This window comes from Puma concolor, unplaced genomic scaffold (genome assembly GCF_028749965.1).
Source record: "Puma concolor isolate L17-30 unplaced genomic scaffold, mPumCon1.1.hap2 unalloc_scaffold_46, whole genome shotgun sequence".
NCBI lineage: Eukaryota > Metazoa > Chordata > Mammalia > Carnivora > Felidae > Puma > Puma concolor.
The window spans coordinates 165,655-185,853 of record NW_028240254.1 but is presented as its reverse complement, the minus strand read 5'-3'; the positions used below and the strand labels follow the sequence as shown (position 1 = coordinate 185,853).

At 46.7% G+C, this 20,199-nt stretch overlaps 1 protein-coding gene across 1 annotated transcript; it reads right to left on the bottom strand.

Annotated features, from left to right (window-relative positions):
* Positions 1 to 5,123: 5,123 nt before the first annotated feature.
* On the bottom strand, positions 5,124 to 19,744 carry LOC147571197 (integrin beta-3-like). Its single transcript, XM_086696547.1, has 5 exons — positions 18,955 to 19,744; positions 17,691 to 17,791; positions 15,465 to 15,584; positions 9,161 to 9,327; positions 5,124 to 7,831 (listed from the first exon to the last, which is right to left on the bottom strand). Exons 1-5 carry the CDS (start codon positions 19,284 to 19,286, stop codon positions 7,766 to 7,768), a joined length of 786 nt encoding a protein of 261 aa, XP_086552673.1. The 5' UTR covers positions 19,287 to 19,744; the 3' UTR covers positions 5,124 to 7,765.
* Positions 19,745 to 20,199: the final 455 nt, after the last annotated feature.

The window sequence follows — 20,199 nt, the reverse complement described above, 5'->3', positions numbered from 1 at the left end:
AAGCAAGATAGAATTTTATTTCTCACATTCGAGAGGTTCAGAGATGGTCACTCAAGGGTGAATATTGCTAACCATAGTTGCAAGGACACAGTCTTCTATTTTACTGCTCCACTGGCATTTATTCCAGTGGTGGCTTAAGGGAGATATCGCAGGCAAAAGACTCTCAAAAGATTTTAAGGTTATGCTTCTTGGATCCTCTCATTCAAATAATATGGCTTCTAAGAAGCTTAAGGCTTTTGTCCTTCTGCAGAAGCCCGAGGTAGCAAAAGATTTAACTCAAAGATATTTATGGGTAGGGCTTTTATTTTATGGGACTGAAACCCAATCAAGATTTGCAGGAGATTCATAATTTTTTTTAAAGAGTATTGTAATTGTCAGAAACACTGCCAGCTTGGGCTGAAGGAGTCAGAGCATGAAAAGGAAAGAGGTCTTTGGACCCTCAAGCTCTATAAGCAGGAAGCAGGCTGAGAAAACTATTTCCACGTGAATATATGCTACCTTTAATGGAATAAAGATGGCTTCAAGGGTAAAACCAAAAGCCTAGAAGATAGAATGAAAATCCATGGAGAATTATTCCCAGGCCTTTCATATGGAACTGCCAGCCTATACCCAAGTGACTTTCAGAACTGCTATGGACTGGGGGCTTCTGCAAACCTGTTTTCTGCCCCTTGAAACTGGAATGTCTCCCTATCTGTCCTGCCATTTTAATTGGTTGTTGCAGGAAGAGAGCGTATAGCTTTTTCCTTTAGTTCACAGGACTTCAGATTAAGAGGCACTATACTCAAGTGGCCAAATGTAAGGAACTATATCCAAGAAGACTCCTCTGCCCCAGGACCTATTTAGAGGACAAGACTCTGGACTTCGAGTGAATGCTATAATGAGATAAGACCGGGGGGTCCTTGGGAAGGGGGAGCACTTGTTGCAAGTGAGGGAACTATGAATAAGTAGTGACCAGAGGGTGGACTGTGGCAGTTTTGAACTATGTCCACAAGTTCTTTGGTGTATTAGTTTCTTGTTACTGTAACAACTTACCACAAACTTCAACAACAATTTATTACATTTCTGGAGGTCAGAAGTCCAAAATTGGCCTTACAAAGGCTGCATTTCTGGAGGCTCTAAAGGAAAATCTATTCCTTACCTTTTCCCGCTTCTAGAGGCCTCTGCATCCCTTGACTCGTGGCAACCTCACACTGACCTGTTTCCATCCTGACATTTCCTATTCTCACTCTGACCCCCTTATGATTGTGTTAAGGCTATCCACATAATCCATGAAATTTCCCTGTTTCTGCCCTTAATTACATCAGCAAAATTCTTTATTCCATGCCAGGTACCATATTCGCTGGTTCTGGGGATTAGAACATGGGTGCCTTTGGGAGAGGGGGATGGGCAGGGGCAACAATTTTATCTACCACGGTGCTCATACCTTCAAGAAGTGGCATCTAGGTTCACGAGTTCGAGCCCCGCGTCGGGCTCTGTGCTGACAGCTCAGAGCCTGGAGCCTGCTTCCGATTCTGTGTCTCCCTCTCTCTCTTTCTGCCCCTTCCCCACTCATACTCTGTCTCTGTCTCTCTCTCTCTCAAAGCGTAAACATTTAAAACAAGTTTTAAAAAAAGGTGGCATCTGTTCCACGCTTCTTGAATGTGGACTAGTTGTAGCGGGCTACTTAACGATGAATAGAGTATGGTGGAAATGCTGACGTGACACGTACAAAACTACGTCACAAGAGATACTGCAGCTTCCTCCTGGCTCGCTCTTGGCTTCCGCACTTAGGGAGAAGCCAGCTGACATGCCGCAAAAACTGCAAGATCGCGTTTGTGGTTTTAAGCTGCTAAATCGTGGGGTAACTTATTATGCAGCAATAGATAACTACCACAGTCCCTCAGGTCCCATCCTGATCCGTGAGGTCTGCTTAAGTTCTGGCTACTATCTCTAGAGTCGGCCTACCTGAAGAAGGAAGGGGAGAGGAGAGGCACGCTCCCTTCCTAAGTGGCTCGCGATGGAAGTGGTATGCACCCCTTCCATTCACATCTGTCTACAAGGTGGACAGGGCAGCCTAGCTGCACGAGAAGCTTGGAGACATAGTATCTATTCCAGGCAGCCATGTGTCCAACTGGAAATGAGGAGTTCTGACTTTATGTGAGAAGAGGAAAACACATATGGGGGCACAATCAGCAACCTCTGTCACAATGGGGGATTAGAAGGGTCAGGAGAAGCAAAGTGGAGCATAGATCCATTAACATTTTTCCTAACCGATCTCTTCATTGGCCACCGAATGATATTTACACACCCAGCACTCTGATCTCTCCAAAGAAATCATGCCAATTGTATGAGTCACAGGAAAACCCAACTAATAGAAAAAAAAAAAAAAACCCACAATGAATGGCGAGATTTTTTTTTCTTACAAAGCTGTTTTCAGGGACACTGATAAAGAACAACTTACTGTGGAGATTTTGCGTGAAGGCTGTTACATCTCCTAAATGTTGCTTTCTAAATGCTTCTATTCTGTGAGCATTCTCCCGTGTATTGTCAGAAAATACACAGCTGACGGAAAATGTCTTCTCTGTGCAAAAGTTTAGAGAGACAGCACTATGGCAGCAATCGCAAGGAACACAATCACGTTAACTGACCTATAATTTTCTTTTCACATGCTAACTCTTCTTGGATAGTCTCATTAAGTGGATTTTTAAAAAAATTTTTTAAGTTTATTTTTGTGAAAGAGACAGAGCAAGTGGGGGAGGGGCAGAGAGAGAGGGAGAGAGAGAGAGAATCCCAAGCAGGCTCTGCACCATCAGCACAGAGCCCAATGTGGGGCTCAAACTCACAAACCGTGAGATCATGACCTAAGCCAAAACCAAGAGTCGGACACTTAACCGACTGGGCCATCCAGGCGCCCCTTAAAATTGAACAATATAGATAACCCCAATCACAAGCATTTAAAACTGCCTGTGTGCTTTAGTCAAACTCCAAAATACCAGAAATAGATATTTCAAGAAATATGTTACAAAACCAAATAGAAATTATTTTTCAACAAGCATTAAATGGTTTTCTTGCACAGCATATGTTAGTTTCCTTACATCAGTGTGAAAAATGAATGCACTGTAATTCCAAGACAACTTGCTTGTAATTGATCCCAGTGGTCATTACATGGCTGTTACTATAGAGTTCAGACTACACAGGCCAAGAGCTAGGGGATTACAGATATGATTTGATATATAGCTTTTCATTTCATTTTCACATAAAGTCCTCCATTTTACCCAGATATGTAGTCATCAGTTACCATGAAGTAAATAAAACACAGTGTACCTACAACATTTCAACATAAAAGGTCTCAGTGTGTGTTCACATAATCCTTTTATGACGTCATGCACTGCAATGTTTTTTAAACATGCACGTTATTTAAGGAATGTAAGACCCAAAGGCAAAGGTGATGAGTGTGCTGTAAAGTACTTCAACCCCACACTGTCAATGCTCAATACATTTTAAATAGCAGAAAGTGAAGTTGCAAATTCTAGAGTCTTACCCTATAAAGTGATAATGCGAATAATTCCGATATTCATCCCATCTCCTGTGAATAAAGTTTTCTTGGATGCCTGCCAAGTATCCTGTTAGTTGGGTTTCTTTCCCTGTGATTTTGATCTAGTACTTCTTTTAGTTTTTCATGGGAATTTGTGGCTGTGAGGGAACCAGAAGCCTCTGATCACTTAATTTGGAAAATGGATCAAAAGTGGATTTTCATTTTGTGTGGGTAGATATTCGGTTCTCTTAATATGCCCGCCAAGCTATATTCATAATCTTTTAGGAACTGAGATGACTTCACTGCAAACTTAGTAAGCCAGAAGGACAGGTAAGTGACTTCTTAAGTCAATGGTTCTCAAACTTGAGTCAGCAGCAGAATCACAGGGAGGGCTTGCTGAAACACAACACTGGGCCCGGCCCCATCTCAGATTTTCTGAGTTAGTAGCCCTGGGGCGTGGCCTGTGCATTTTTATTCCTAACAACTTCCCAGGTGATATGGAGGCTGCTGGTCCTCAAACCACATTTTGAGACCCAATTCCTTAAATAAAAGTTGGGCATTTTTCCCCCTAAAGCTGGGCATTTAAATGATCCTGTCAATAATCTGCCATCAAGCCTTTATTGTACTGATTTATGCCTCCTGCAAACAAAACCTAGGCTAAACTGACAGTCTGTTCTATTGAGATTGCACAAGTTCCTAAAAAATCCCCAATTAAAAGACAAAAAACTCCAACTCTTAGAACAGCAATAACCTACTCAGTTTGAAAACATTATGAAAGTCTAAAGAAACGCTCTGGGTTCTGGAGTAAACTTCAGTCCCCGTGGTGGTCATCATTTGGTTACATTTGGAAACAGGCTTGTTCTAAAATAATCATTTTTGAGGCGATGACATTTACTCTTTTCACCCAAAGAAAACAGAAATAACAACACAGGAAGAACTGGGCAGCCTTAGGTCAATTCTTTTTGGAAAGCACATTTAATTTACTGTTGCACAATTCAAACAGAGGGGGTGGTTAGGAAGTCAGGAAGGCACTTAAGTCATTTCCACCAGGAATACCTAACAAAGAGAAGGATCTTGAAATCATGGATGGTCTAGGAATATCTGAGAGAGAGAGATGGGATTCGTTATGTGACAACTTGTCAGGAGCATCCCAAGCTTCCCATTACTATCCACACACCCTGAGACTGAACATAAATTCTCTCCAGATGAGCTGAGCACAAATAAATAACTTCTTTGGGCTGTGCTGATACCAAAATACTATTTAGATGTTCACCCTACGTGATGCCCAAACTGACTGCCATTTGCTGTCTCGCGAACACAGCTACAGGTTCTCCCCGCATACAAAGAGTATTGGTCTTTTTTTTTTTTTTTAATCTTCATTTATTTATTTTTATTTTTTTTTTTTCAACGTTTATTTATTTTTCGGACAGAGAGAGACAGAGCATGAACGGGCGAGGGGCAGAGAGAGAGGGAGACACAGAATCGGAAACAGGCTCCAGGCTCTGAGCCATCAGCCCAGAGCCCGACGCGGGGCTCGAACTCACAGGACCGCGAGATCGTGACCTGGCTGAAGTCGGACGCTTAACCGACTGCGCCACCCAGGCGCCCCAATCTTCATTTATTTTTGAGAAAGCGTGAACAGAGGAGGAACAGAGAGAGAGGGAGACACAGAATCCGAAGCAGGCTCCAGGCTCTGAGCTGTCAGCACAGAGGCTGATGTGGGGCTGGAACTCACGAAATGCGAGTTCATGACCTCAGCCAAAGTCAAACACCTAACTGGACCACCCGGCGCCTTTTTAAAGCCTAGGAGTCTCCTTCCAGAAGCTCAGAGAAGAGTCCTACTGATTTTTTCATCCTTTAAATATATGTTCTTCCTCCTTTGATATAGTGTCTTCATATAAACCATCTTATCTAAAGAAAAGGTCCAACTACTGCTTTAATGGACTCTTGTCTCAGTAGCCAAAGGGTATAGTTAGGTTCTAAACTTCTTGGATTCATTATCGACCCTCCCCTCCCCCATTTACCCCTCTACTGTACTACCATCCCTTTCAGTAAAGAGTAATCCATGGGTGAGACAAGGCTCAGTCACTTGCCCTACTCCTAATTCCAAGGCTTATTCTCAGTGTTACCACACGAATGCAGAATACACATTTCAGCTACTTCTTAATGGATTCCTCTCCCTTATATGTGGATGCAAACGTGTGCAAAGTGAGCTAAGGAATAATAAACTAAGTGGAGCTTGAGTGCTACATTAGGAAATGTGACTGCTAACAAACATCGGAGAAGGGGCTCTAAGAGAGGCCAGAATGAGGCTTTTTCATTGAGAAAGGTGACGTGGAATGACATCCGCTCTTGCAAAAGCCGGTCTCTCAGATCTCCCAACTTAACAACAAAAAAAGTAGTATCAACATCTCACGGAATCTTGACTGAATGTCTGATGCCACAGTAAGTCCCAGCATCTCAGATTCTCGATATTGAAAGACACCTTCCAGACTGGCTGGTCCAAACTATCATTTTTCAAACTAGAAAACTGAGCCCCGAAGGGAAGGAAGAGAGGCTTGCCTTAATTAAGGGTAAAGCTTCCTCAGCTGCAACAATGAGGCCAGGACTTACATTTTCTGATCGTCAGACCACGGTCTATAGCTCTTTCCTTTTTCTTGATGAATGGGGGGTGAGGGTGGTTGTTAATGTTTAGACCAATGTGAACACCAAGGAAGCAACTGCTAGGAGAAAAGAACCACTTGTACCCCTCCTGCTCAGAAATGGCCCAGCATGCCCGGGGGGCCATCCCCACAGGCTCCCAGGATGAGAGAGCCCCTACAGATCCAGCAAATGGACAGCAACTCCCTATGAGTGATGCCAAGTGGGAGGGTCTGTATCCATCCCAAGTCTGTGTGGGGTTGTTGTTGTTTTTTTTTAAATATGCTCCTCCTCCTCAAATAAATATAAATGCAAATGTGTTTCTGTACGTATTCCTTTAGATTAAGCAAGCCTCATCATGGTTTCAGGTGACCCAATGAGAAAAATAAAATAAAACTGCACTTGTGGCCTCTCAGATTAAAGACTGAGTTAAAATGAGGTTGCCCAGCCCATAGGAGAATAGGCCACACACGCTGATCCAACTGGCCCATCCTTCTAAATGTGGCACATATGCCCAGCAGACTCAGAGACCCATGGGAATGATTCCTTCACAAGACAGCCGAGAGGTAGATAAGTGCAATCAGCCCCATGGACGGATGTAGCACACAGAAGCACCAGATTGGGTGTAGGGGCGGGGGGGGGGGGGGGTGCCTTGGACAAGGGGCAGAGGGCCTGAAGGGCGGGGCCAGATCTCTGGCTCTCATCACAGCACTCTCCCTGGGAGGAAAAGCGTCCGGTCATGAAAGAAATTCCCAGTATGTAGCAAATGTCTACAGCAGTGAGAGTGTGGACGTAGAAGGTAAAGAGGTGATGCTGCTCTAAGGGTAACACGCATCCTCCGATCGAACTTCTAGGGTGGGGTGCCAAGGAGACAAATCTGAAGGGTGATGATTATGAACTGGGGGACTCTGGCACGTTCATCCAGGCCATGCATGACCCCTGAGTGGCCTTCCCATCCTCACTCCCAACAGAATTGCTGGCAAGGGCTCCCCTTGTGAGAGAACCATACTGGATTGAGGGGATAGCGAAAGACATAGGCAACTCCCATGGCTCCGCTTGCTTCTGATTTCTCCTTCAGCCTGAGGGAAGGCAAAGGAGATCAAAGTCCAGATGACACAACAAGGCTGCAGAGCCCAGCATTTGCTATCAGAGCTGCTGAGCGTCGGACCCAAGAACCGTAAACTCAAGGCAGAGTCAAGGCCCCTTCCTCTGGAATGAGAGGCTCAGCCCTGCCCTTCTCTTCGGGAGAAATGGCCGGAAAAGGAAAGCTGGCTTCTCACTGAGGTAATGAACAGTGCCTGCTCAGCTACGTGGGTCACCCTAAGGTTAAGCAGGAAGGATCCCTGAAGGAGGCATTCTGCGGACAAAGGCTGAGGAGCTCCACGTGTCTGGACACACCTCAAGTTTTAAATTACACACTCCCCCACATGCAGCACACTCACGCGTACACACGCACAGAGACCCACACCTCCACATACTGACATTCTTGTAACCCACCCCACTCCCAGCCCCCTATCCTGCCCCACAGATTTCGTTCCCTGTAAACATGACAGCAGAGGTATCCACAATTCTGGGACAGCCTGACAGCGAACTGAGGATGACTGCTTGTCATTAAGTGCCCCGGTAGGTGATGTTGGTGAAGGTGGATGTGGCCTCTTTATACAGTGGGTTGTTGGCCTGCGGAGAGAACAGAAATGTGTCTTACGGTGAATTCCTCAATTCTTCCCTGCCCTCAACGATTACATTTCGCCTGAAGACTTTACCCAAGACACCTTTCTCCGGGCTACACCATCCATGAATCGCTTAATGCTCATTGTAACCCCATATTCGCTCCTGAGATGGGAGTGGGTAGGAAATAAGAGGAGAGAGAAAGTGGAATGCCATTGTGCTGCTGTTTCGAAGGGGTTGAATGCAACCCATTACTTTTTGGTGATCCCCAAACACCTCAGTACCACTTGTAGCCAGTATCTATTTCCTGCTTCTCTCCTGAACTCTCTCTTTTGCCCTTCTCCAATTTTTTTTTCTTTTATTGTGACTATGCTGAGGGATGCGGGCAGAGACAAGAAATGTAGCAGGTGGTAGCTGAAACAGAGAGGATAGCTTTCACTCAAAATCATTTTAATTTGTTCTCATCTCATCCTTCCAAGCACTACCCACTGTCATGTTAGCAGGAAAAAATAAGACCCTCACTGGGTTGCCCAAATTATTTTCTAACAAAAAGTGATAAATCCCATAAGATCTGGCCGTCTTTAGGAGTCCCATTTCAAGAAATACAACACATTCTCACGTGCCGCTGAGATTCCAGATTTCTACACTGTACGAACAGAAACATCTCAAGTGTCTTGGGACCCTTGAGTACCAAGGCCTGAGGTGACCATTAAATGAGAACAAACTTCCAGCCTCCCGCTAGACATTCATGGAGTCAAACAGCCATTTTGGAAGGTCCAGAAAAAAAAGTCAGAATGTGGAAGATGAGCCAAAGGAGAACAGAGCAAAATTAAGTATATAGAAAGTTCTCGATAGATGCTTGATTGAATGCAATCAGAATAAACTGCAGAGAGGATATGTTTTAAGAGTCTGGCTCAAAGAGTAATTTCTATCATAACTTGATTCCCTCCCACAATTGGGCAAGCCATTGAACCTCTCTGTGCTCAGTTTTCTTATCTACAAACTGGCAATAATAACGTTCCCCCCCCCCCATCATTTGTCCTGTCTTCCTCAATTAGAGAATATGTTTCCTTTTGATTGTGTCAGTGTCCAGAGCAGAGCTGGGCCCTACCTGTACTCAGTCAGTTCTCACCGACGGGACCTATGGTCACTGTGTGGCAGGGAGAGACTCAGGTGGCTTTCAGGAATAAAGACAACAGGACCATCTCCCAATTTCCACAACAGAGACTAACTGGGAAATTATGGTGCTGGCTGAACCTGGCTCCCCTAAGTACCTACTATTTCCAGTTGAGGCTCTCAAACCAATGACTTAAGAAAATGCCCAGCCCCGACTCTTACTGTGTCCCATTTTGCTCTGGCTCGCTCTTCCTCAAACTTAGCAAACTCCTTCCGGTCATGGATGGTGACGAGGAGCTTCCAGATGAGCAGAGTAGCAAGGCCGATGAGCAAAATGGCCCCCATCACTGAGAGTAGGACCACCAGGATGTCAGGACCCTTGGGACACTCTGTCAGGAGAGAGCACAGAGCAGGGACGTTGTAAAGGCAACTTGACCAAGTAAGAAATTACTAGAAATCTCTCTGAGGGAAACAGGGCTTACAAAATAAATCAAAATTTTTAAAGGGGGGGGGAGTACCAATATTTAAGACAGCAATAATCTGTCCTGAGTAGTTTAAATTAGAGGTCATAAGCAGGTCACCCCCGGTAGAATCTAACCTACTCAAGTGTTTATTAAAAAGTTGATTTTATGTTAACTCTACTGGATTTAAAACAAAAGCTTGATTAAATTTTTATTTTGTTGGCAGCATTGAATAATCAGGAGATTATCCCCCTAAAACTTCAGATTCTTCTTCTTCCCTTTAAAAACATGAATAAATAGAGGCGCCTGGGTGGCTCAGTCGGTTGAGCGTCCGACTTCAGCTCAGGTCATGATCTCACAGTTCGTGGGTTCAAGCTCCGCATCAGGCTCTGTGCTGACTGCTTGCTCAGAGCCTGGAGCCTGCTTCAGATTCTGTGTCTCCTTCTCTCTCTGCCCCTCCCCTGCTCATGCTTTGTCTCACTCTGTTTCTCAAAAATAAATAAAAGTAAAAAAAAATTTTTTTTTTAACATAAATAAAAAGGTCTGGAAACACTGCACCCACAGGGCAGCCCTGGTTAGATGTGAGTAGCTGCTGTCCCCTTTAGATGGGACACATTTTCTAGTTTGCCAGACTTGTCACCACCCTCTTTTCTCCACTAAACAGAGGCAACATGTAACTTGTCATGGAGGCTGTGCTACTGTGGGCTCTGGAGCTAGACCGCCAGGGTTCGAATCCTGGCTGACAACTTACTTTGCTATGTGACCTTTGATAAACTATTTAACCTTTCTGGGTGTCTGTTTCCTATCTCTCCATGTTTAAAATGGAGAAAGTAATAGCACTGAATTCCAAAACTTATGAAGAATAGTTAAATATATACTTTTAAAAATTGTTTTTAATGTTTATTTATTTTTGAGAGAGACAGAGACAGAGCATGTATGGGGGGGGGGGGCGCAGAGAGACAGGGAGACACAGAATCCAAAGCAGACTCCGGACTCTGAGCTGTCAGCACAGAGCCCAACACGGGGCTCGATCTCACGAACTGTGAGATCATGACCTGAGCTGAAGTCGAACACCCACTGCGCCACCCAGGCACCCCAACTTATTTCTTTTTTTAATGATTATTATTTTTTAGAGAGAGAGAGAGAGAGAGAGAGAGAGAGAGAGAGCGCATGAGTGGGGGAGGAGCAGAGAGAGAGGGAGACACAGAATCTGAAGCAGGATCCAGGCTCTGAGCTGTCAGCACAGAGCCCAATAGGGGCTTGAACCCATGAACTGCAAGATTGTGAGCTGAGCTGAAGTAGGATGCCTAACCAGCTGAGCCACCCGGGCATCAGGCTCCATGCTGATCATGAAGCCTGCTTGGGATTCTCTCTCCCTCTCTCTCTGCCCCTCTCCCCAACTCGTGCACACTCTCTCTCTCTCTCCCACAAAATAAATATTTTAAAAAAAAAGAAACCTGTAAAAATAAATAAGTTAAATATATTTAAAGAACTCAGAACTCTGCCGAGCACAGACTCAGTGCTCAATAACTATCAGCTACTGTTATTACTCGTGTTCTTGTTACACCTGACTGTTTTCACTAACTTATTTACCTAGCTCCTTGGGCATTTGTATTTGTTTCTCTGGTTTGGATATGTACATCTCTGAGGGCTGGGAACCTAATGTCCTTGTTAGCACACTTAGAGACCAGGAAGCCTGCCAACCCAGACAATATTTTGGGTTCCTTCCCAAAATATTTCATCATCTTTAATCCTAACCCTATTGAAAGCCGACTTCCTGTTCAACCCTAGTCAACAACCAACACAGACAGAGGTGCATCACCCCTCTGAAGACCAAGCGGACTGTGCTCTGCAGAGCTCTGCTTCCCATAAACCACAGGTGTCTGATTGGTGACCTCACTCCAGTAACTTCTCAGGTGTTATGTAATTAGGTGTTTGGATATACGGGTATTGATGGGTCTGGAGAGGTGGTCATGCCCACTTTCCACACTGTCTCCCACCTTCTTCTCTAAACATACACCCTATGCTCACCACACATGACCCAAAAACAACCACCGATGCAGACCCAAGCTAGCTATTTCCCAAGCTACCAAATTATAACCTGTCTATAATTAAAGGAGCATCTGGAGAGAGGCTGTGAGGTTCCAGTGTCTGAGTTCCCAGGAGTGAAGGGCACCAGCTCTTCCGGGAACAACAATCATGAATTCTTGGGAAGAGAGGGCTGACCCTCAAACCTCAGAGTGAAATCTCTTCAATTCTGCATGTCAGTATGGGTGGGACAGGTAGAATGTCAAGAGGTCTTCAGGCAAAAACGTCTATTAAGCATTTGTCCTGAAAGGAGTAGATGGCAGGATTCCTGGAAGAAGATGACGAGATCAGCTGGTCTCTAGAGAGATCTCTCAGCCACGGTGATGAGGACCCATGGTGGCGAGCCAAGGTCAGGAAAGACTGGGCAGGGCTAGCAGGTTTGGCAAAAGCACGGGAAATCCAGTTAAACTTGAATTTCAGATAAACAATAATTTTTTAGCCTAAGTAGGTACTAAATGTTGAATGGGACATATTGTATTCGACGAGGCAACTCTATCTGGGAGTGATAAGGACCCAGCTCAGCCGAGCCCACTCCACATAGTAGGCTGAACACCACCCAGTCAAGGCCAAGCCCTTTGGCAGTGCTGTCTCTACTGCCTTGCAGTGGCCCTCCCCTTCAGGGAGACCATCCGCAAAGGCGTGAGTTGGGGAAGAGAATGAGAATAATCCCCTCCTATGCTCTGGGACCTCAGATGACACATTCTGCACAAAGCCAGAACCCCTGAAAATAGTCGGGGGCGGTAGGTGAGAAGAGAGGTCAAATTCAGAATTCCAGGGCAACAAGATAGGGAATATGGGTCTGGGGTCCCATCTCCTCATGTGGAGGATGGGATCTACATCAGAAAAGCTACTCCACCCCCTACCCTGGGGGGTTATTTGTACAAGCTCAGGTTATCACCATCTTTCTGCCCCATAATTTCAGGTAGTGGATTCCAGTCTAAGAATATCAAGCCACAAGATTTTGGTGTTACAGCAGAAGCACCTGCAAGGATTGTTATAGCAGAGATGAAGTAACGTTAAACCCCAAAGCAAGAACGTACTGCCCTTCAGAAATGAGAAAGCACAAAGGTGCAAATAGGGCGGGTGTGGAAAAACCCATGAAACGCGTTAACACAGGTGGGCGGGAAAGTGTGAGGGGTCATGGCCAAATAATCCACATGTGCTCCCCCACAGATACATACCCAGACTCTGCCCTCTCCCCTTCCCATGTCAGCTTTCCCTTGAGTCGCTAAATCAAACTAAGGTCATACCCTTTCCTTTACCTTCCTTCTCCCTTCTGAAGGGTGAGAGCCCTGGGAAAGGCAGGTGAACAATATCACGGTAGGGGGCGCCATGCTCTCCGGTACCCATGCAGCCAGCAACACCCTGCTGACCCGGATGTAGTAGAGCTTCTTTCCACTGTCACCCGCTTCCTTCTCCAAGCAGCCAAAGTTCTCCGAGCAGGTATCAACATGTATGCAAGCCTGCCCGTCAACTCGAATAATCAGTCCTAGTAACTCATTCAAAACCCGTTTACTGGGGCGCCTGGGTGGCGCAGTCGGTTAAGAGTCCGACTTCAGCCAGGTGACGATCTCGCGGTCCGGGAGTTCGAGCCCCGCGTCAGGCTCTGGGCTGATGGCTCAGAGCCTGGAGCCTGTTTCCGATTCTGTGTCTCCCTCTCTCTCTGCCCCTCCCCCGTTCATGCTCTGTCTCTCTCTGTCCCAAAAATAAATAAACGTTGAAAAAAAAAAAAACCCGTTTACTAAGTATCTTCTCTGTAGATGACTGAGCCAAGTATGGAGATATAACCATAGATAAGACAGATGGTTCGTGTGTTCGTGGAGCACGTGATCTACTGAGGGAGATGGGTGATTAAAGAAGCAAGTTAATGGTGGGATGAAGGCCCATCTAAGGGAAACACAGCTGCTCTGGGACTCAAACAGGAGCACCCAACCGAATCAGAAGAAAGGATGATGGAGGAGGTCTGAGAAGGCTCACTAGGGGAAGTGATGTGTCCAAAGCAGAGGCACTCAAATATTGGGGCGTCTCACAACTGCCAGGAGCACTGTTCAAGAACACAGAGGCTGGGGACACCTGGGTGGCTCAGTCAGTTAAGTGTCCGACTTTGGCTCAGCTCATGATCTCACAGTTCATGGGTTCGAGCCCTGCGTTGGGCTCAGAGCCTAGAGCCTGCTTCGGATTCTGTGTCTCCCTCTCCCTCTGCTCCTCCCATCTTTCTCTCGACTCGTGCTCCATCTTTCTCTCAAAAAATGAATAAACATTTAAAAATGTAATAAAAAAATCTAATAAAAAGAACATAGAGGCTCATGGAAGCAGCATGGGGCTTAGGACTCTCGATTTTTTAACAAGGGGAACATAGAAAAGTTTGAGACCCACTTTCCTAAAGCAGGGGCCAGCAAGCTATTGTCTGGGAGCCAAATGTGGCTTGCCACCTGTCTTTCTAAATATACTTAGGCTTGTGCATTAAATATAGACTATGGCTGGGGCGCCTGGGTGGCGCAGTCGGTTAAGCGTCCGACTTCAGCCAGGTCACGATCTCGCGGTCCGTGAGTTCGAGCCCCGCGTCGGGCTCTGGGCTGATGGCTCAGAGCCTGGAGCCTGTTTCCGATTCTGTGTCTCCCTCTCTCTCTGCTCCTCCCCCGTTCATGCTCTGTCTCTCTCTGTCCCCAAAATAAATAAACGTTGAAAAAAAAATTAAAAAAAAAATATATAGACTATGGCTGCCTTCCTGTTACAATGGCAGAGTAGTCATGGCAGAGACCACAAGGCCCACAAAGCCTAAAATATTTATTTTGAGACAGAGAAAGCACAAGTGGGTGAGGGGCAGAGAGAGAGAGAGAGAGAGAGAGAGAGAGAGAGAATCCCAAGCAGGCTCCACACTGTCAGTGCGGAGCACAATGTGGGGCTCAAACCGATGAACCGTGAGATCATGACCTGAGCTGAAATCAAGAGTCAGACACCTAACCAACTGAGCCACCCAGGTGCCGCCAAAGCCTAAAATATTTAACCCCTGGCCCTGAACAGAAAGTGTTTGCTGGACCCTGGTCTGAAGGAGGACCTGAAGAAATATCTACAGCTGTGGGAATCAACTGACGAACAACCAACTGACTTAGTCTCTGCCTTCAGACATTGTTCCTTCACTCACAGAAGCTCCTGTCTACCCCCCGCCTTGGCACAGCCCTTGTCCCTCAGCAGTATCACTATCAATTTACATGTCCCTCTCCCCCTGGCCTGTGAGTGCCACATCTGCTTTATCTATTGTTATATTCCCAGCACCTAGTCTACCGCCTGATATACAATAAGTACTCGAAAATATTGTCTAGTGATTCATAGCTTCATCTGTTGCGTAAGAGAAAGGAAGGAGACGGGGGTGGTAAGGGGAAGCGAGCTAATCTACTACGCTGGATGGCGACAAACCTGTGGTTGGTCTGTGTATGACGGATGAGCTCCTCCTGCTTCCAGAAGGCTGTGAGAGCAAGCACTATCTTTTCAGTGCTCAGAACACCTTGGGTTGGTGCCTCAAACCCAGTACTGTGTCTCATGGTGACCCTGGTAAGGTCAACACCTCAAAGCATCAGGCCTTCGTCTGAAGCAGCGAACAGGTTGCCCTTGGCAACCACCTGACCTTAAGTAGAGCGGACGCTGAAGAGTCCCAGACTTTAAATTCCTCACTTCTTAATACTGTCCCCTCAAAAAAATGCCAGGATGTATTTTGTCCCTTGGTGGGATCCATATCTACCTTCTTCCTTTCCTTACCCACCTTCTTTTTCTGTCTCCTCAATTAGCAAGTCACTTTCTCACTAAGATCGGTATTTAAATATCTCCCACACCCAGATGACAGGCCCTAACTTACCACTTGTAAGGTAGTCTTAACTTGGCTGTTCTGTGTAAGAGGCGTAATGGGTGGAAATCGCTGCCTAACGTGGCTCTCCCTCTCCCTATAGGTGCAGCGTCAGGGGCCCTGGTGGTTCACGCACCTGGCTCCTCTACCACACAGAGAATGGACTTTCCACTGGAGTCTCCATAGTACTGGAATCTGACAACACAGTCATCTTCATTCTTGTACGTGCAGTTCACTGCATCCTTGCCAGTATCCTCTGAGGAAGGGGAAAATATGGGAGAGTGAAAAACAAGGCAATTCCTGGAAGACAGGGCCATCCCCAAACCCCAGTCATGGGACTTCTGAGAAAGTATGCAACAGGAAACCCTATGCCTGACATTAGGCAAGATGCCTAGATTTGAGATGGCTGTTGTGCCTGGCAATTGCCTCTAGATGACCCTCGCTGCTGACTTTTGTCCCTCCTAGACCCTTTTTGGTTCGTATTCCTTCCCTTGGAAGGGACATGACAGAACACATGACACAGTGTGATTCAAAGCCTGGCTCTACCACCTGTCAGCTGCGTAATATTGGGGAAGTTACTTGACCTCACTGGCTCTTTCTTCATCTATGAAAGGAAAAGGATAACCCACCTCACAACACTGGTAGAGAACTAAATGACGTCAAGTGAACAGTACCTAATACAGAAGGGTGTTCCCTTCCCTCTCTTTCCTTTCCCTCCTGGCTCAACTGTTCTCAATAGTTTGTTGGCAAAGCCCTTACATTTCTTCCGTTTCTGCGTCTGATCCAGTGTTCCTCTTCAGAGCCAGCCTCTCTTCTCTGACTCCCATCACTTTTTTGTAGGCTTCACCCCTTCTAATTCTGAAGCCTGTTATTCTGACAGGGAAACTATAGGTGCCCCTCTATCATTTGCACCACGTCCTATAGTGATGCAACCAGACAGGTAAAACTGACACACGATGACGTTAAGCAAATGCACCAAGGTCAACACAAGTATGTGATGGAACAGAACTAAAACAGGAGTCTCAGAGCACACCAGACTTGAACTCAATAAGCCTCCCGAAAACCAGTGGTATAAGAGTACAGTGGAAAGAGTAAGGATTTCCAGATTCAGTTCTAAGCTTAACTTGTTCGGGCAAGTTATGTAGCTTTCCTGAGATTCAGTTTGCTCATCTGCAAAATGAAGATAACAACAGTACCACAGTTCTACTCTACTAGGTGGCTGAGAAAAAGACAAGATCATGTGTATGAAAAGATACTTGCCTAACTTTTATAAGTTACACAATTCCATACAAACAAGCATTTATCTTTATGATTATCATGGCACGGGGGTAGGGGGTAACAGAAATATGTTCAACTAACCTGAGATTCCCCTCTGGTCCAGGTAATAATAACATCTCACATCTCTCTCAGCAGTCTCACCTGCCTGAGATAATCACAGCATACCGATTCTCCTCAGGAGGAAAAGCCGTCTCTTCAAACTCAATCCCCAAATCATGCCCCTCACCCCCCCCCCCCAACCAGCCCCACTTCTGATATTAGCCAAAGGATCCAGAGAGCTGACCCTTTTCTGTAACACCCCCAGCCAGAAGCCGACTGACTGGCTGTGTCTCACTGTGGCTCTCACTGAAAACATGTTTCCTGCCTTCGTGAGAGACAGCTATCTCAGGAGAGATTGCCATCTCCCTAGACCAACCAATGCCTCGCTGACCCAGATAACCACATCAGATGCGCTGACAGCAACAAAGATTATCCCCTTTTCGGTCAAGGTGAAATTCAAACTAGAATGACCGCAGGCAAGAGTTTTGTTCACCACTGTATTTTTATCTGTCTTATTCTAGGAAGGGCTCCAGAGAGCCAAAAAAGGCTACAGCATTATGATTTTAGCTAAAATCCATAAGGGTGAAGGTTTCCCTCCAAACCAGCAGAGCAGTATGCCTGGGCATTGCTTAACACTCTCAGTTAAGTAAACTCAGTAAATGGTTACTAGCCTCCTAAACTGACGTCACCTAGCCTAGGTTTCTTCATCCGTAAAATGGGATGCATTGTCTTCCTTTCCCTGGGGAGGTCAAGTTAGGGTTGATTTCTACATACTTTAAAAGTTGTCTGTAGGGTCTTGCTGAGTCTGTGGGTTCCAGGAAGCAGCAGAATGGGGAGGGACTGTGGAACAAATTAGCAGAGGGCACAAGAGGACTCAGGGAAGCTGGCCTTTATTAAGTGCCTCGTGTGCAGCAGGTCTGTACAACATGCCTTTGAGGCAGGGATTACTCTTCCATTTTACTGATGAGACATAGACACGTTCTGGGATCAACTGAAAACTTCAGCAGCCGCATATGTGCGCGATTCTAAGACATGCTGAACTTACTGAGCTCCTTCACAGACTCAATCTCATCACGACAGTAACGGCTGCAGGTATTTTCTTTACGTAGGTCTCCCCGGTCAAATTTCTTACACTCCACACACTCCCTAAAAGAGAGACGACACAGAGACGAAGACAAGGGAGGAGAGGGACGCCTGGGTGGCTCAGTCAGTTAAGCATCCGACTTCGGCTCAGGCCATGATCTCGCCGTCTTCGAGTTCGAGCCCCGCGAGTTCGAGCCCCGCGTCAGGCTCTGCGCTGACAGCTCAGAGTCTGGAGTCTGTTTGAGATTCTATGTGTCCCTCTCTCTGCCCCTCCCCCAGTTGCACTCTGTCTCCCTCTCTCTCTCAAAAATAAATAAACAAAAAAGACGAGAGAGGAGCAAACCTACGTGTGTGTCAGTCCAGCTCTGACCTCCACACACCAGAAAGCTGCCCCACCTCGGAAAACAAACACCGAAACAAAAACCCCTGTAAGTCAATTCTGGGGGACCCAGAGGGTCGGGTCTGGAGTTCAGGGGTGGGAGTTCCTCCTCACCCAGAGGCAGGGCCTGGCAGGCAGAAGGCCCCAGTCCCCTCATTAAACTTCTTCATGTCCCATCCGAGAGTGTGACAGGAGGTGAGGCGTGTGCCACTTCCAGGAGCCTTAAAGGCAGAACCGGTCATGTAATCTGGGGACCCAGCACAAAAGAAGATGTCAGGTCCCTTGTTCAAAAATCCCTAAGCATTACAAGACAGTGCCGGCAGAGCGGTAAACCAAGCATGGGGCCCTTCTAAGCACAGGGCTCTGTACAAATGCACAGGTCGCATGCCTATGAGCCCAGCCCTGCTTAAAGTGGCAAGAGAAATGGCAGGAGCTTCCCCTGACCCCAGATGAGTGGAGTTTGTACTAGCGAACATCTCCTGTTTCACAGAATCCTTCATAACTCCAGCCCAACTCTCCCACAGGATCGGAACATGGGAACGTTCCCCAGAAGTTCCCTGGTTTAGCCTTCCTCCCAACTCAGGGATTCAGGATGCCATCCCAGGAGAGGGGGTTCTCCAACTGGAGTCCAGCGGGTGCTACTTTGGCCCCTGCACGGTTGGCTCTACCTCCACCTTTGCCCAAACTTTTCCGTGGGAAGAGGAAAGCTAGCCTCTTAGCTGCAGCGGACGCCTCCTCCTGAAGCTTTGGTGAATAAGAACCTGGAGGGTTGGGGATTCTAGCCTGGGGGGCCCCCTCCCTCCTTCTAGCACCCGACTGGCTCCAACTCACTTCTCTGCCCACTCACTTCTTAAAGGTGCAGGCGTCAGGGCAGGTGGGGCACTTCTCACAGGTGTCCCCGTAGGAGCCGGGCTGGATGCACACGCAGCTGCCGCACTCACACTTGCCCCGGCCGCTGCACAGCAGCCCGTTGCTGGACATGCAGGTGTCGGTGCGCGTGGTGCAGTTGCAGTAGAAGCCGGTGCAGTCGGAGTCACACAGACAGTCCCCACAGCTGCACTGGCCGTGACCTGAAAGCACACAGCCCGAGGGGGCGGGCAGCAGGTGAGGGGCCCCAACCCGCGGCTCAGCCTGCTCTCCAGCTTTACCCTCATCCACCCTCCTCCCACGGCCACTCATTAACACCCCACGGAAGCGTCACCACCTTCTATCCTTCTAGCCTCATGCTGCTAGCTCTCTGCCTTGACGCCCTTTCGTCCTGTGATCGCTACCAAACTCCCACTTACCTTTCAAAGCTCAACTCAAAAGTTCCTTCCTCCCCATAACTTTTTCTGACCGCCCCAGAGCAAATTAACTGTCTACTACGTGTTCTCTCAGCACTTACATATACCTCTATCTTAACCCTCATGACCAGCCCATTTGCTTGCCTATCTGTTTCTCTTTCTAGATTTTGAGCTCCACAGTGAGAGAGGACATACCAATTTGTCCGTCGGTAGGGATTAGCGTAACGTCTGAAATACAGTAGGCATGCAATTAATGTTTCTTTATCCATTTATGCAACAAATATTTATTGAGCTCACGCTGGGCACTGGAGATTCGGCAGTGAATGAGACAGGAAAGGTCCCTATTACCATGGAGCTTATGTCCTAGTTAAGTTCCTGGGTAGGGTGCCTGGTGGCTCAGTTGGTTGAGCATCTGACTCTTGATTTCAGCTCAGGTCATGATCTCACGGTTTGGTTAGTGAGGTCAAGCCCTGCGTCAGGCTCTGGGCTGACAGCCTGGAGCCTGCTTGGGATTCTCTCTCTCCCTCTCTCTCTCTCACACACACAAAATAAGTAAATAAACATTAAAAAAGAACAAAAAATCCTGGGAACCACACACACATTCACCAGCATGTGCCCTGTGTTGTATTATCACAGTACTGCAGAGAGCCATCAGCCCTAGTAGGAAAGACCTACTCACTTTACTGCATGAATGTAGGAATGGGAGAGAGAGATCGGGGTGGGGGGTAGATTGGTTAAATGCAGGTGTTAACTCTCAGTGCTACATCCCCCTAATCACTTAACAAGGCTTGAAAACTTGGCTCTCCCAA

What these genes read in the sequence shown, in the direction of transcription:
- LOC147571197 (XM_086696547.1), bottom strand. Translation starts at nt 19,286, where the DNA reads ATGAGTGGCCGTGGGAGGAGGGTGGATGAGGGTAAAGCTGGAGAGCAG. An exon ending in GACGCCTGCACCTTTAAGAA is followed by an intron (nt 17,792 to 18,954) that starts GTGAGTGGGCAG and finishes TCTCTCTTTTAG; the next exon opens with GGAGTGTGTGGAGTGTAAGA. An exon ending in CTGTGTGGTAGAGGAGCCAG is followed by an intron (nt 9,328 to 15,464) that starts GTGCGTGAACCA and finishes CTCTCCTGACAG; the next exon opens with AGTGTCCCAAGGGTCCTGAC.